Source organism: Ornithorhynchus anatinus, chromosome 5, assembly GCF_004115215.2.
Source record: "Ornithorhynchus anatinus isolate Pmale09 chromosome 5, mOrnAna1.pri.v4, whole genome shotgun sequence".
NCBI lineage: Eukaryota > Metazoa > Chordata > Mammalia > Monotremata > Ornithorhynchidae > Ornithorhynchus > Ornithorhynchus anatinus.
In genome coordinates this window covers 47,944,606-47,961,428 of record NC_041732.1, presented here as the reverse complement: position 1 = coordinate 47,961,428, position 16,823 = coordinate 47,944,606, and the positions used below count along the sequence as shown (strand labels likewise).

The 16,823-nt window shown below is 46.1% G+C and overlaps 1 protein-coding gene across 1 annotated transcript in view; it reads right to left on the bottom strand.

Moving 5' to 3' along the window:
- Positions 1–1,605: 1,605 nt before the first annotated feature.
- The window catches only part of MYO9A (myosin IXA), a 227,547-nt gene continuing 212,329 nt past the window's right edge, over positions 1,606–16,823 (bottom strand). The window contains exons 41-44 of the mRNA XM_029065937.1: positions 16,007–16,060; positions 11,734–11,936; positions 8,531–8,673; positions 1,606–6,495 (exon numbers count right to left, since the gene is read on the bottom strand). Coding sequence (XP_028921770.1) covers positions 6,029–6,495; positions 8,531–8,673; positions 11,734–11,936; positions 16,007–16,060 — 867 coding nt within the window. The 3' untranslated portion in view covers positions 1,606–6,028. The remainder of the gene's footprint in view (positions 6,496–8,530; positions 8,674–11,733; positions 11,937–16,006; positions 16,061–16,823) is intronic.

Genomic DNA, 16,823 nt, shown 5'->3' with positions numbered 1-16,823 from the left:
AGACGGTAAGTTTATCGAAAGCGAAGCCTCAGACTGACTCTTGTGATCTATAGCAGTGATAGTTTCTGAACCGAAAAGCTCTGTTTGTTTTATCAGAAGGAAGTCTCCCAGGCGATGCTATCTGTAGGTGGGATTAGCAGCTCAGATGGAAAGGTGGACCTCAACTCTACTTAGAACCTATCATTGAAATGTTGTTCAAATTTTACTGTTTCAGTTCATCTATCACAAATTCCTCAGTTGCTAAGGCATTCAGAATCTCCACTGAGAACCTAGGGTTGATAAGCTTTTAAAGCCCTCTATGCCTAATTTTTCGGGGGAAAAAAAGTAGGCTGGCGAGAACTGTTTGACCAAGTCCTGGGCATAAATGAGCAGTTATCTTTGATAACTCTCTTGCAAGGTAAGAGGGGTCTAAGAGGGTAAAGGGGGATTCCTCTTTAGGGGAATATAGGAATCTGTCAGAGGTGCCATTAATGTGGAGGAGAAGTACAGTATTTACTGTGCGGCTTTAGGGTCATAAGTGTAGCCCTTTGCAGAGGTAACCATTCTTTGTGCGCTAAGTGTGCAGCTGGCTGGCAACCCCCGAAACGTCACCCTTGTTTCTTGATTTAGAAATACCCTGAGAGGCAGTTTCAGTTCCAGAAAGCTGGGCAGGGCTTCCATGAGTCAATTTCAAATATGTTGCTTTTAGTACACAGGGATTGACTTCTGAATTAGTGTGATTTAATGATGGGGGGAATGAAGGTATTTAAACATTTCATTCAGCTTTATTTGGCATTCCTTGATTTTGTACCAGAAAGGCCAGGGTGGGCATAGAGGTCAATAATAAAGTAGCGTACTTTGAACAGTTGTTTTTGACTTGCATTTAGTGCTCTGTGCTTTTTTCTTTTAATGGTATTTAATAATAACGATGGTATTTGCTAAGCACTTACTACTAATAATAATGTTGGTATTTGTTAAGCGCTTACAATGTGTCGAGCACTGTTCTAAGCGCTGGGGTAGATACAGGGTAATCAGGTTGTCCCACGTGAGGCTCACAGTCTTAATCCCCATTTTACAGATGAGGGGACTGAGGCCCGGAGAAGTTAAGTGACTTGCCCACAGTCACACAGCTGCCAAGTGGCAGAGCCAGGATTCAAACCCATGACCTCTAACTCCCAAGTCTGTGCTCTTTCCACTGAGCTACTATGTGCCAGGCACTGTACTAAGCACAGGGGTAGCTATGTGTTAATCAGGTTGGATACAGTCCATGTCCCACATGAGACTTCAGCCTTAATCCCCATTTTAGAAATGAGGTAACAGGCACAGAGAAGTTAAGTGACTTGCCCAAGGTCACACAGCATCTACACGGCTGATTTGGGATAAGAACCCACGAACTCCTGACCCCCAAGCCTGTGCTCTATCCACTACACCATGCTGCTTCCACTAGGAGCCCAAAGGAAAGGACCTAAAGTGCCAGCAGTTAATTCTTCAAGGGTTATCCTTGCCTTAACAGCACATCTCCACCCCGAACCTGCTGTCTGACCTGGATTTTTCTTTCTCTTTGCAAAGGAAGTCAACACCAGCCATCCAAACCATCTAGTTATAGGAAACAAACTACTCACCGTGTTCACATTTTTCAAGCTTTGTTCTTTTAATAAGCCAGGAGTTATTTGTTCATAAAGTTGGTCTTGTACAGCCATACAGTATATATTTAAGAAATATTACACGGATTGCACTTTATACAGATGATGGCCTTGTTTCAGAAGGAAAAAAAAATAAAGAAAAAGGAAAATCTGACAGGAAATTACAAAGTGCCTGCTGACTGCATCGTGAACACAATCTGGCTCTGAGGGGAAGATAAATCATTCTCCTTATATACTTATCCTTTTATTTTTAAACAAGTACAATTTATAGAGAGTATGACACAGGATAATATATCCTTTTACAATACATACTTTGTTGTTCTTTTAATTTACACTCAGCATACTTATAAATTACTTAAAAAATCCATTAAAAATAATATAATAACAATAATACGCAGTCCATGCCCTTTCCCGTAGTAAGTACATTCACTTGGTACAAGGGGTGCATCCTAGCTGAGAACCTATTTGCTTACCTACTTGAGAGAGGACTGGAAAACAGGCATCGGGTTGAAAAGTGGACGGGGAGCTTAAGAGACTTTTTTTCCCGATGCCTGTGGTCGAAATGTGAATATTAAATAACCTACACCAATCTGGACCCATTAAAACCATCTCACTGTTCCCCTTCAGGGCTGAAAGCGATGAGTGGAGGAGTTTCTAGATGAAAAACAGGAACGGTGGAGGCACGTGGAGGCCATCCCAAGGACAGACCTTCTGGTCCCAAAGGATTTTGCCCAAGTGAGTTTCTGTATGGCGGGGAGTTCTGAAACGCGAATAATCTGAGTATGGAAAAGATGTTCAATGAGGTGGAGAGCCAAACAACGTGGAGAAATGCTTCCCCATCCCTACAGTAGGTGTGCATCTGGCTTCTAACAGGAGACTAAATATGCCCGTGAAAAGACATGAAAGGATCAAGAACGTGCCCCCACCCCCAACCCCCCAAAAATGTGACCCAACTTGATCACGTGGGGCTGTACCACCTTCACCTCAGAAAACTTTCCGAGTAACGAGTTCCTCCCACCCCACCTCCTGCCCTTCCCCTCCCCTTCCACCTTCATACCCTGAGCTGGCAGGAGCCCTTCCTTCCATCTCAGCTCTACCCTTTCAGGCAGCTGAATCGCACTCTCTGGGAAGCGAAAACTGTGGGGAGTTGAGAGGTGCCTCCCCCAGCTCCTGCGCTTCTCTTCTTCCACACCTCATATGGACACTATTAAAGGTAATCTATTTCCGTCTAATAAAAACCTCCATCACTGTAAAACTTTTCTCCCAAATCCTCTTTGGCAGCTTCAACACTAGCTCAAAAATTCAACACTAAAAGCCCCAGAAGAAAGTAAATGGAATAGGAGGCGAGTTACAAATTTATATTTCTCAACTCCTAGAATGATGTTTGCAGTTACGATCTGATCCACGGATCAGATTTCCAGAAGCTTACTGTATTTTTACTGCCGGGGTCCGCTAAGGGCACCGTGCAAGAAAGCCAAGGGGGATTTGGGAAGGAGAACGACAAGCTTGAGTTTCAGTCCTTATGCAGCAAGCCTGCTGACCCACTTCCAATTAGATTCTTGAACTGTTAAACAGAAAATGCAAAAGGGAATCTAAGGAGAATCACTTACTCATGTTTTATGCAAATTGAGTTTCCTAATCTTTAAAAGAACCAAAGGACTGAAATTTTCAGTCCAATATGGACAAGCAAATTATGCGACTCTTTAATATTTGAAGGGATGGATTAGGTTGAGGTATTTAGATTTGAAATTGGACCCAGGACCTTTACTGAAAAAATTAGATAAGGAGCTGATGGATTTACTTCTGGCTAAACCTTTCTGATTGTTACCATTTCATAAATGCCCCCTCCCAGTAGACACCACGTGTTATGCTGTGACTTGTATGTGGTTGTTTTTTTAAATTAAAATACTCCCATAGCCATACTTACTAACAAACCCTCAAAACCCCATCATCCTGTAGATTCTGACTGATGCATAAAATGACTAGAACTGCCCAGGCCTAACAATGTAGATGAAGTTGGTTTAGATGTACTAATTAATCCATATCAGGTTTGAGTTCCCTGAGAAATTTCAAATATAATTGCTTTGTAACTCTAGTTACTAGCAGTGAGCTATCAGATTTTTTTTTAAATTGCAGAAAATATCTTAAAGAAATTTGGCTTCCGACAGAATACCCGCACACCAGAACGCCAACTCCGGGTGATTGGTCAAGGTCTAAAAGGAGGAATAATTACATATAGACAACTTAATGGGACTCAGTTTTTGCTACAGTATTCAACTGCTAGGGGAAATTAAAGGGGAGGGCCAAGAGAGGGTGGAAATCTACTGCAGAACTGAAGTAATGCAAGGAGCCCAGATTCCTCCCACGTTGAACAAGCTTCTACTGTTCCCACACAGTGTGAAGGGTGGTAGGGGAAGGAGGGAGGGCACACCACCCACTCAAGGATGCAGTGAATGTCCTTTTGCTCCGGGACCAGAGATTTGGCACGTAACCTAACGACTGAGTGGCCACACTAACCCAGAGTCTCTTTTAGGCCCCAACACTTCTTTCCTGACCAGTCTAGCCAATAACAGGTCAAATCCAGTGTTTACTAATTTGGTCACTGTCCCTGGGCTCTGAAGCTCTCCTTTCTCTGCCCCGACCTGTGGGGGGAAAACATCCCGAGTTGCGGGGGGTGGCCCTGCCTGCCTGTGGGGCCCCGAGCCGGGATAATCACTGACCTGGCCTTACAGATGCGATTCAGAGTTGCTTACTAACTAGTGGCTTGTTTGGGGGCAACGCTATCGGCAAACAGGCAAACGTGGCTGTAGGCTGGCGGCTGCGGGGGGCGGAGGGGTGTCCTGTGTTTCAGAGCAGTGCATGTGGTATCGGAGAGCTGCAATAGGAACTTCAAAAGGAAACATTTTCACATACTTATCTCAAACAAGGGTGTCCCATTTACAGTGAGGTGAACACGCCTTAATGTCCTACACAATATAAATAGCTAAAACAGGTTCACAATCTCACAAGTGTGCTGCTGCAGGGGGGGTGGGGCCATCTGGTAGTCATAAGCGATGCCACAACTGTACTTTCCCTGCAAGAGAGAGAGAGAGAAGGAGCAAGAGAGAGGGAGAGGAGGGAGAGAAAGAGAGGGGGCCAAGCCCCTCATCTCATGTTACTTCCTCCCTTCCCAACTGTCTCACTAGGGCGAAAGGTCCCACTCGGGGGAAGATGAACCAAAAAGCAATCTATCTATTTACAGAGAACTTAAGTAACCAGAATATTAACAAAAATAGCTTCAAGTAGTCCTGGCTTGGTTTTCAACTAGGTAATACTGACGATCTGAAAAAGAGGAAAAACCTTCGTTGGGTCACTTTCTAAAGAACGATTTCTCTCGGCAGATTGCTGTAACACTTAGGTAGGTTCTGGGCAAGCGCGTCGGGGAAGATGGGATGAAAACAGTCACCGTGTCTGGATGGGGATGAGAACGTCCTTCCTGTCCTCTTCCGTCAGCAGCAGGTTGGTTCAGATACCGCCTTTTGTTTGGTCAACAGAATAGCGTGAGGGGTCGGGATGCAGCCATGACACTCGAGGATTGGATTTCTACAGGCCTCTTTAAAAAATACCCTCTGAAGGAACCAGGCGCATTATGGCTATTGAAAATTCGGCACGGGTATTTGGCGTGAACTAACCAGGAGTCAGACTGACTTGGTGATTCTGAAATTTTATCAACAACGCGAAAATAAACAGTCGAGTCTCTTTCATTGCATAACCCTGTGGAGTTCGAGACCTGCTCCGATTGCTTTTCATTTGCACCTGACACCGGTACGGAGTGACTCAGAAACAGCTCTGAAGGACCAGCTCAGTCTCTCGGTTTGCGGTAGGTTCTTGGGAAAATCCGCGTCCAACCCCGGCTTACGACTACCCCGAACCAAAGTCTGTAGCTTTTGCCTTCACGGTCGAGGAGGATGAGGATCGGTTCCCCAACCGCTAACCATCCAGCAAAGAGCACAGTCCTGAAATGCCTCGGTTTCCCTTCCCCTGCCCCTCCTCTGCCCATGACGGGCAGAACTGAGGTTGCGAGGGGTGAGGAGCTGACGCGGAGCGAGACGGAGCTCGCTGGCGACGCTGCCCCTCTCCCGAGACTGTAAGAAAAACTTTGAACTCCCAGTTCAAAGAGAAGTCCTGGCAGGTTTCGAGTTCCAAAAGAGTAAAAACAGCAAAGGCCACAGCTGAAACTTTCCCCGACAGGTTTCCCTTATATTTGCCGCCTCTTTTTCCCTCTGGCACTACAACTGGATATCCAAGCAGCCAGTGATTGCTTGTATTGGACCCCAGGCAGAAAACTATGGAAATGGAGACGCGGGTCTGTGGGGAGGGAAGAGGAGGAAAGGGTTGGGGGGGGAACGGGGAAAGGGGAAACGGATTCAGACCATGAATTCATTGCTTCCAAAGAGAACTAGCTGCTGAGTGGAACTGCAGTCGGCACCAGCATTTCCCTTGTGGCCCGCCCCAGCAGCCCCTTCAGGGGGCTCTTTGGTTTTCTGGGGTGAGTTTTTCACATTCTTCAGTTTCTGCTTGCCCTTCTCCGGGTTGAAGGTCCCTCGGCTGATAAACTGAGGCCTCTCTTCTAGAGCTCTCGACTGTCCCGAGGACCCTTCCGTCCCCAGTCTCAGCTCGGGGGGGTCACCGACGGAGGCCGCTCGGTAGAAGGGGGATTTGGAATAGATCTGGAATCGCTTCCTGGTCACATGGGAGGAGGCAGTGTGAGACGGTGATGGGGAAGAGACTGAAGAGTCCAATGAGTCCAGAGAGTCCTGCTGCTTTTTCAGCTGCCGTCTCAACTTGTTCGAAGGTTCGGCCCTGGTAAACTTGTCTCTCGTTAAACTTCTCTCTGTTGGGGGGAAGGAAAGGAGGCAAAAAGCAAACTAAAATTGAGTTTGAAAAGATCACAGTACTCCTCGGGGCAACATCGGGGAAGTGACGTTGCCTAGTGGGAAGAGCGCCGGCCTGAGAGTCAGAGGACCTGAGTTCTAATTTTGACTCTGCCACGTGTCTGCTGTGTGACCCTGGGCAAGTCACTGAACATCTCTGTGCCTCAGCTACCTAATCCCTTAATGGGGATTAAGACTGAGCTCCATGTAGGACAGGGAAGGTGACCAACCTGACTAGTTTGTATCTACGCTGGTACTTAGAACAGTACTTGAAACACTGTAAGCACTTAACAAATAGCATCATCATCAAGCTCGTTATGGGCAGATAACATGTCTGCTAATTCTGTTGCACTGTACTCTCCCAAGCGCTTAGTACAGTGCTCTACACAGAGTAATTGTTCAATAAATATCGTCCACTGATTGATTAGCTTGTATCTACCCCAGCACTTAGTACGGTGCCTGATACGTAGTAAGAGTTTAACAAATACCATTTAAAAAATCTGGGTATTTGTAGGTTTTCGGGGGGGCTGAAATTTGCTCTGTGGTTAACAATTCATTCATTCAATAGTATTTATTGAGCGCTTACTATGTGCAGAGCACTGTACTAAGCGCTTGGAATGTACAATTCGGCAACAGATACAGACAGTGATATCAACAATTACTGCGACAGAATCTCTTTGCCCCTGAGGAAGCCCTCACAACTTTCCCATCCTCTTTCCAAGGCTGGGTCAGCCCCATTCCTGCTTCCCACCCCTGGGGTTTGGCCAGAGGGTTAAACCCAATGTGGGCAGATTCCGGCTTGGAGATTAACAGCTGCTCCACATCCCACCCTCCCAGAGGGCTCCGGAGCTTGGCCCGAGGCAAAATTTGTTGTCCCGGCTAGTTTAATCCACCGAGAGCAGATGGAGTCGTCCTTTTTGCAAGCGCCCGGAGTGGGGTAAGAAATAGGAAAGAACAGAGTTTTCTCTTTTCAGAAAGGGTTATATAGAAGTGGGTGGTTTCAGAATCCCACACACCTCACTGAGAAACCGCACCAGTTCACTGCAGGTTAGTATGCTTGGGTCCTTCAAAGCACGTGATTTTTTTTCAACTCTGCGTTTTGGCTGGACCGCCGATGGGGGATGAAAGAACATTTGTCCAACAGAGCGTATCGGGACAGAACGCGATGCGATGAAACGGTTACGCACATGTGAGTGCGGCATCGGGCAAGGTGCCCATGCCGAGCGCAGTCTCCTTTAACCTCGGGCTCAGCCAAGTAGGCACTGGGAATGCCCAGGAGCACTGGGCATTCTAAATTCATTCAGTGGTATTTATTGAGGGCTTACTGTGTGCAGGGCACTGTACTAAGAGCTTGCACTAGTCTCAAGGGCAGGGCTTTTCTTTTTCAAAAGCTGCCTCTGCAGACTGCAAAAGTTTTACCTGAAAGAACCACCTCCAACAACACAGAACCCTTTATCTAGGCTCCTCCTATTCCACCACCCTCCAAAACACACATGCAGGCACGTTCTCCTGCTGGACAGCAATGGCTGAATATCCTCCTGAGTTTTGAAGGGCCCCCAGGGGTTTGTGAATACCGCTAAACAGATCTGTTGAGGTGGGCCACAGGGCCCAAGCTCCTAGGGGGGTTCCCAGTGTCCGGCAACCTGCATCCCCCTTCACGGAACTGACCCACAGATCAAATCCTGGGCAAAATGTGGACAGTAAAGCAGTGAGGCCCAGTGGAAGGAGAATGGGGCTGGGAGTTGGTAGGAGCTGGGGTCTAATCCAGGCCCCCCTGCCTATCTGCTGTGGGACCCGGGGCAAGTCACTTCACTTCTCTGTGCCTCCGTTACCTCATCTGTAAAATGGAGATTAAGACTGTGAGGGACGGACGGTGTCCAACCTGATGAGGCCGTATGTATCCCAGGGCTTAGTACAGAGCCTGACACATAGCACTTGAAACTACCATTGAAAAAATCAGACAAAAACAACAACAAAACACCCCAGCACCTGTACCTGATCTATCTGAGACGGCGCCTTCAGAGTCAAAGTTCAGATTTTCAGAACTGTCGGCGGTGCCAATGGAGGCTTCAGATTCAAGTGTTTCATCGTCAGAGGCTCGGGGCTCCAGTGCCAGCATCTCAAAAGTTAGCTCCTCCCTGTAAGGACAAATCGACAAGCCATCAACCATTGAAAAAGGATCTTTGGGGGAAGGGGACCGGAAAAGGAGTGGGAAAAGGGAAGGGCCTTCTGAAGAAGAGTTATGAGACACAGAGCGGCAAGAGGCCCACCCTGTTCCTGAGCAAATATCATCAGTTGGATTTTCTGAGTGAATATTGTGAGCACAACTCTGTATTGTGAATCTATTATGGGTAGAGCTCTGTCCCGGCGCCTCGTGGGAAAAGTGCTGTACTGTGCACTTGGAGGCATACGATAAAAGGAGAAGACATGATGCCTGCCCTCGAAGAGCTTACATTCTAATAGGAGAGGAAGGAAGATTGTACATGTATAGGAAAGAGAAAAAGAAATACAAATGGTAAAAATTGAAATTAGCAATAAAACAAAGGGAACAAGCCACTCTACCCACGAATGCTGAGGGTAACTGGTGGGGTGACAGGACCAGGGAGGTGGGGCCTCATAATGCCTCCTGAAGGAGGGTTTTTTAAAGAAGGGATCTGAAGGAGGAGATTTTTTTTTTTAATGGTATTTGTTAAACGCTTACTATGTGCCTGGCAGTGTTCTAATCACTGGGGTACATACAAGGTAATCAGGTTGGACATGGTCCCTGTCCCATATGGGGCTCACAGTCTTAATCCCCATTTTACGGATGAGGTTAACTGAGGCACAGAGAAATTAAGTGACTTGCCCTAGTGAAGGAGGGACTTGAGCTTGGGAGGAGTAAAAAGAGCAAGATGGGGTACAGCCAGTGGCAGATTTGCCAATAAGCTCTAGAATAGGCTCCGGCCTAGAGAAGCACATTTTCAGGGAGAGAAAATCTAAAGTGAAAATTTTTTAAGAATAATATAAGGAACTTGTATTTTTAGCAGCAGGGTCCTTTGGGTGATCGCAGTGACTGTGAAGTGAGCCTATCTGGGAGCAATGTGGTCACATCCTCGGAAATAAACTTAAGTGTCTGTGGATGCACAATGGTAAATTCACCAAGGGTATAGTGGTAGAAAAGAGAGGAAAGGTGGTAATAAGGACCCAGGCAACAGACGGGGCACGGCTGGGAAGAAGAATGTAGACGTTGGAACAGAAGAATGTGCCAGTTGGGACCAACCAGGGGCTATAAGGGGAGGAAAATTCATGAGGTCTCTAAAGGATCCTCATTGGAATAGTCTGTGGGGACTGAGAGAGCGGGAGTCAGTGAGGAAGAAAAGTAATGTCGCTGAGCAGAGTTATAGCAAGAAGGAAGGAGTCACGGGAAAATTAAAAGGCAAAATTTTAAGTGATGAAGTCTAAGACCACTTACTGGAAATAAGTTTTCCTTTTCAACTCAATTTCACAAATACAGCAGTCCCCTCTCTTCAAAATAAAAGCCTCAGCTACCCAAAAGGAGAGAATTCTTCACTGGCAATCCCTCCTCCTCTGCCTCATTTCCCTATCTGCTCGCTTCAGTGCAGCGAGATGGCTCTTTCTGCCTTTTTTTTAAAACTAGCTGGGTGGGGGTATTAGTTCAAGTTCTCAGTCCTGTGACTGCCCTGAAACACCCTCCCACCCACGTTCCCGGGGATTTCCCTCTAGTTTGAAAGCTCCTTGTGGGCAAGAGTCATCTATACCTACAACTTTCTACTATATTTTCCTAAGCACTTACAATGGTGCTCTGCAAACAGTAAGTGCTCAATAAATCCCACCCACTGATTGACTGATTGAAAAGGCCTGGAATTCCTCTCTCCAACAAACCATCAGGCATTTTTCTCAGCTTTTTCTGGTGGTCCCATGATTTGAGTCCAGCCAATTAAAATTCTCAGCCTTTTCTTCACATGTCCATTATAAAGAGCTTTCTGGATCTGCATTTTCCTGACTGGTTCAAGAACTACTATTCCTTCCATTTCTGATGCAGATCCTGACCATGGAATGCCCCTTTTTCCAGTGATCCCCTCCACAGCCTTGGAGGGAGGGGGTGGAAGGGAGAAGGAGAAGGGGTCTCTCTGTCAAATTTCACTTGGGTGCCACTGGGTGGGTGACAATGGAAGAATGGGAATAACAGAAGTGGGGGATTGCTTTCACTGCTGCCTGCTGAAATTCTGGCACTTTTGGAAAAACAAGTAGGCGAAGGACTTGGAAGTCTTTTGTTGGGAATTCCCCCCAATGAATATAGCTACTCAGAGGCTTTTGTAGTAAATTGATCTCAGTGGCACCTTGGGCTTTTTCTGAACTAGGTGACAGACTACCTGAGGGCATGAAGCCCTCAGACTGTAAGCTTGTTGTGGGCAGGGAACGTGTCTTCCAACTCTGTTATAGTGTACTCTCCCAAGGGCAGAGTATGGTGCTCTGCACATTGTAAGCGCTCAGTAAATATGAATAATTGGTACAATATGATTGATAAGGAGTCCATTTTTACCTTGTTCTGTGAGGCCACTGTGATGATCACTATATCCAACCTGATTTGCTTGTATCCACCCCAGTGCTTAGTACAGTGCCTGGCACACAGCAAACACTTAACAAATATCACAATTATTATTATTAATAACCCTATGCCTTTGTGGATGCTCAATTGAGCCCTTTGGGGCTCGAGTCACTAAGGGGCTCGAGTCACTAAGCTCCTCAGAGGCAGGGAGTCCCCCCCCCCCCCCAGACTGTAAGCTCATTGTGGGCAGGGAACGTGTCTGTCAATTGTTATATCGTACTCTCCCAAGCACTTAGTACAGTGTTCTTCAGACAGTAAGCACTCAGTAGATACGAATGACTGATAGGGATCATGCTTACCAACCTCTAGACTGTACGCTTGTTGTGGGCAGGGAACATGTTCACCAATTCTGTTTCACTGTACTCTCCCAAACCTCTGTACAGTGCTCTTCACACAGTAAATGCTCAATAAGTACCGATGATTGGTCGTCGTAATTGTACTGTATTCCCCGAGGGCTTAGTATAGTGCTCTGTGTACAGTGAGCGCTCAATATATCCCACTGATAGACTGATCAACTCTGTTGTGCTGAGCTCAGTGTTCTGCACACAGTAAACACTCAATAAATACAATTGATTGACGGATTGCTCACTTCTCTTTCTGCAGGCTCTCAATCTGTTCAGTCAGCACCCGCTCCTCCCTCTGCATAGCCGCCTGCTGCTGTTCTGTGACCTCCACGTCCATTGCCTCCTCGCTGCTGACGCTCTCTTCGGGGACGTCGGTCACGGAGGGCAACCGGACCGCCCCTGGGGAGGACGGGCTCGGGTTGCTTGCCCGGCGAAGACGCCCTTTCCCCTGCAAATAGACAGCCATGTTAGCAAAATTCAGGTTATCATGCAGAGACCTCTGTGGGACAGGTTAGGACAAAGGTTATACTCTCACCCCATTATGAATGGAAAACAACGCACCTCTCCTGGACATTGACTGATAAACATTCACTACACACAAAACATGGCCCACTGGAGCACCCTGAATTTTCAAACCAGGCATGCTGGGACAGTACATGTATGAAATGAGGTCAACGTTCCTTCTTTGATTGAAATATCCACAGTTAGGTCCTTGAACCACTCAACAGGGGGTTGAGCAAAACCAGGTTTTATCATATCACAATATAAGTCCGAGATGAGGGACAGACTTGTGTTCTTCCTGGGTGGAATGAACAGAAAGCCCAGTGTCCTCAGAAGAATAAGGAACAGCTCACCAATCACATGAGAGCAGTTAAGATTTCAAGGGAAACCTTCCACTACCTTAATTCAACAAACACAAACGAAGAAACCGAATGATGACAGATAACACTTGGTCAGTAAAGCAGAATGTTTAGAACCTCACTTGCTCTCCGGACAAGAGAGAGAGAAGAAAAGCTGGGGCAGTCCAGGAGGGTCGATGTTAAAAGAACTACCTAAAATGCTTACAGTATCATCAGAGTACTAGGGGTCTGAAGGAAGAGAAAAACCTAAGAGAAATCTTCATATATCCTATTCATGTGGCATCTGTGATGCACCAAAACTTACTTCCTTACTGCAGTTTCAGCTTTTCAAGGTACAAAACACTGCTAGAATAGGCTACTATAGAGCAAGGGCCTGGGAGTCAGAATGACCTGGGTTCTAATCTCACGCCTGCCACTTGTCTACTGAGGCACAGAGAAGTTAAGTGACTTGCCCAAAGTCACACAGGGGACAAGTGGTGGAGCCGGGATTAGAACCCATGATCTCTGACTTCCAAAGCCCATGCTCCTTCCACCCTGGGCCCCAAAGTGCTTTGAACAGAAGATATGGGAAGTCACAGAACAGGTTTTATTGATGGAACCGAGGACCGGATCAGGAGAACAATTGAAGCTCTCATGTGACTATGTTCTCTAATTCCCTGAACCCACTAAGGTCAGGGACACAGCTTAGACTGATTTTTCATCACTAGGATAATACTTAGCTCTGCAGGAAGACTGATAATACTGGAAAAATACACTATTTTTTTGTTATGCCTGAGGATATGCAGGGTCACGGTTACATCAGATTGAAGAAATTCAAGATGCAAAGAAATCAATTTGGCGTTGAAGGGATTTGTTGAGTAATCTAAAATTGCCTTTAGAAGACTTTTTACCATAGACCCCACTCTAAGATAAGGCAAACTTTGCTGCAGTGCTGTCTATATGCATTTTTCAGTTCTTGGAAATGAAGGGCTTAAAATTAAAAATGAAGGGCTCATTGATTAGCGTCTCCAAATGGGTACAAAAATCACCTTCAAAACTTATTTGTGATTTGTCCTCAGAGGCTTTGTAAGTTTGAAATAAGTTTGTTAATGTGTGGGGATGCACTCAAATAGTGATTTTTCAATCAGTAGGAAATATCAGTGTTTTTGTAGTGATAAGAAAAACCCTGCACTTCCAAAGCACCAGTTAACCTAAAGGGAATGCCTATTGTAAAGATGACATGTTGTCTGAATCAAACTGCTCCCGTTAACCAGTGGGAAATCCTGTATGCACTTCATCCTGGATAAGAGCTCATTTTAGCACTAAACTGTTAATAGTCATTTCTCTGGTGCTACATAAGCTATATGGTAGCGCTCCCGGGGTAGGAGGAATGAGGGGAAAAGGATGGGGAGGGTAGGGATAAGGTTTAAAAGGGCTTGGAAATAGGTTTCCAAGGGTCTAATATTCAAACACTTTAGCAGCATTCCCCTCTACTAGGCTGCAGTTGACTGATAAATTTTTCTTCCACCTCAGTTCTCAGATAGGGAGGGTTGTTTTCTTGAACAACTCCACATTAAGGAGAAATCCCATTATCGTATCTATGGCTTGATTGACGTCACCCATCATCTGCACATCCAGACGCCTGATCCTGTTAAACCCAGACAGATGCACGCTATGCCTGTCTATCCCCCGGTTATCCTAGCAAACACCCTAAGGGCAGGGCCTCTGTCACCTAAATCAATACCACTCTCTCAAGCACTTAGTACAGAGCCCTGCACAGAGTAGTTGCTCAATAAATACTATGTTCCCTAATTCATCAATAGCATTCTACCACAATTGCTTATTGAAAACAAGCAATGGAGCACAACTTAATTGATGTAGTTCTCCTCTCTGACTGAAGAGCCAATGTGTTTTCTGTTTTTGAGCCCAGGATGAAGATGATGGACAAGGACCCTCATTACGGGCCTGAATAACCCTCATTTAACCCTCATTCTATGACGGTTTAGCTATCTGCTTGTCCCTAGCTGCAGAGAGGCAAGGTTGAGGGATTTGGAAGAGGAACAGGAAGAAATCTGTGAGGGAAGTCATCCTAGGCAGAATTTCATGCTCTTCCTTAAATTTCAGTTCTCTGAGGAATGCCCTGAGGGAGTGTGCACCATTTTTGTGTGCTGAGGTTATTGAAAGCCCCTTCTTTAAAACGCCCCTTCTTTTCCCCACATGGGCTGGATGAACACTCTGCTGCATGGTCTCTGATAGAACTCTAAAAAGTCCCAGGTCCTTGTGATCCTGGGGCTGGGTGGGGAGGGGACAATGATGGTGAAGATGATGAAATTTGTTAAGTGCTTACTATGTGCCAAGCACTGCTCTACGTGCTTATGTGGACAGCAGTTGCTGCACTGGACAATAAGGGAGGTGAGAGGATGGTTGGCTTGTGGTGGGGAGGGCAGTGGCCATCCTGCATAGTGGTGGCTCTCAAGAATCGCAATCTCCAGGAAGGATGGAGCCCCATAATGAGAATATTATTAAAGTAGCAGCATGGCTTAATGGAAAGAACCCAGGCCTGGAAGTCAGGGGGACCTGGGTTCCAATCCGGACTCTGGCGCTTACTTGCTGCCTGACCTTGGGCAAGTTACGTAACATCTCTGTGCCTGAATTCATTTATTCATTCAATCGTATTTATTGAGCACTTACTGTGTGCAAAGCACGGTAGTAAGCGCTTGGAAAGTACAATTCAGCATCAGAGACAATGCCTACCCAGTAACGGTGTTGGCTCATCTGTAAAATGGGGCCTAAATGCTTGTTCTCTTTCCCACTTAGACTGTGAGCCCCAGCTGTCCAATCTGATGATCTTTTTCTTTCTCTGGTGCTTAGCATGTAGTAAGCCTTTCTCCCTCTTAGACTGTGAGCCCTTTGTGGAGCAGGGACTGTGTCTGATCTACATATTCAGTATCTACCTCAGGGCTTCAAAGAGTATTTGGCTCATAGTAAGTGCTTAAATACCAACCACAATTATCATTTGCCTTCATATGGTACACACTACACCAAACAGGATTCAGAACAACTCAATTACAAACAGGAAAGTGGAACTGAAAAGCACATAACATTAGAAGGGCAGAAAAAGGAGGAAAAGAAAACTCAGTAGAAAAACAGTCAGAAATGGGAAACCCTGTGAGAAAAAGGTTCTTTTTAAGATTTTGGGGTTATCTGTTGCCCTCTGAAAGGGATCTCGCTCCTCGAACTAGTTACATTTCTATATACAGTCCCTTCCCCTGTTTTGCCATCATTAATCATTTTCTCGGGGGTGCAGCCTGTGACTACAGAAGAGGAGCAGGGCAGAGTGAGAGAGCTGAGAACAAGTTTAGAGGCCTTGAGAAAACAGCTGATTGAAAGCAGATGTGGCTGATGAGTACCAATTAAACCAGCAATCAGAACCCGCCTCCACTCCCGGCCACAATCAGCCCTTCCAGGAAAGAGTGTCTTCAAGTGGGAAGCCCTTTACCCGCGCCTCCCCCCCCACACCATCTCATCTCACTGGAGACAGGCCCTGCGTCTGCACACGTGTGAATGTTTGCAGTCACGGATGATGATGATGGCCAGAGCAGCAAGGCTCCCGAATGAGTTACAACACAATGATGCAATCAATGTGGCTGTGATGGAGCACAGTGCAATTAATACATACCGGGATTGAATTGCGGGTTATGCTCATAAATCTAACTGCAATTAGTACAGGTTTCTGGATTAAAATCAACATGAAAAGGAAAGCAGAGAGTTAGAGTACTCATGCCACTGGCCTTCTAAGAGAAGGTTAGTATTTTAATGGGATGAATTTGTCAGCGCTTTGCGGTACCGGCAGACTGCACAGCTGGCCCTTAAGCTTTGCAAAATAGCTGGGTGGGAAAGCAAAAGGCATCCATTGGAATCAGACTGGGCCCTGGCTGGGCTTCACAGATGAGCACTCTTGAACATGCCACAGGGACATTTTGACTCTTTTTTTTGTTTTTAATGGAGCGTTTGCTCTGGCTTTCGGTGGCATAAATCTGGAATGTGTTGTCTTGTGATCAGCCTTGTTTCTTTCTTTCTTGGTCTACCAGGAGAAAGCAGCACATGCGGATGTTCGCCTATGCCCAACCAGAAATAAATAAGCAAATGGATCGAATACAATCTAAACCAAAGCCGTGGGTATGATGCTATGGAGGACATAATAGTTCCCCAGAGCCAGGTGAGGGACAGTGAAGGGTGAGCCTTTAATGGGGCTGGAGTGGCACTAATGTAGTTCTAACTGGCAGGAGCATGGCTTGGTCAACTGGAGAATGATCAGGGCCATTTTACTAGCAGGGAGAAAGGAGGTCAAATAGGAGATAATGAGGTTTTCCTGCAGGGGGAGGCTTGGACTTGTTCACTAAATTTTCAGGCTCCTTAGGTCCTATAGATTGGGGCTTTCTTTTTGGATGGAGGTGGATTTCTCAAAGGTAGTTGTGCATGAAATTAAGGGTATT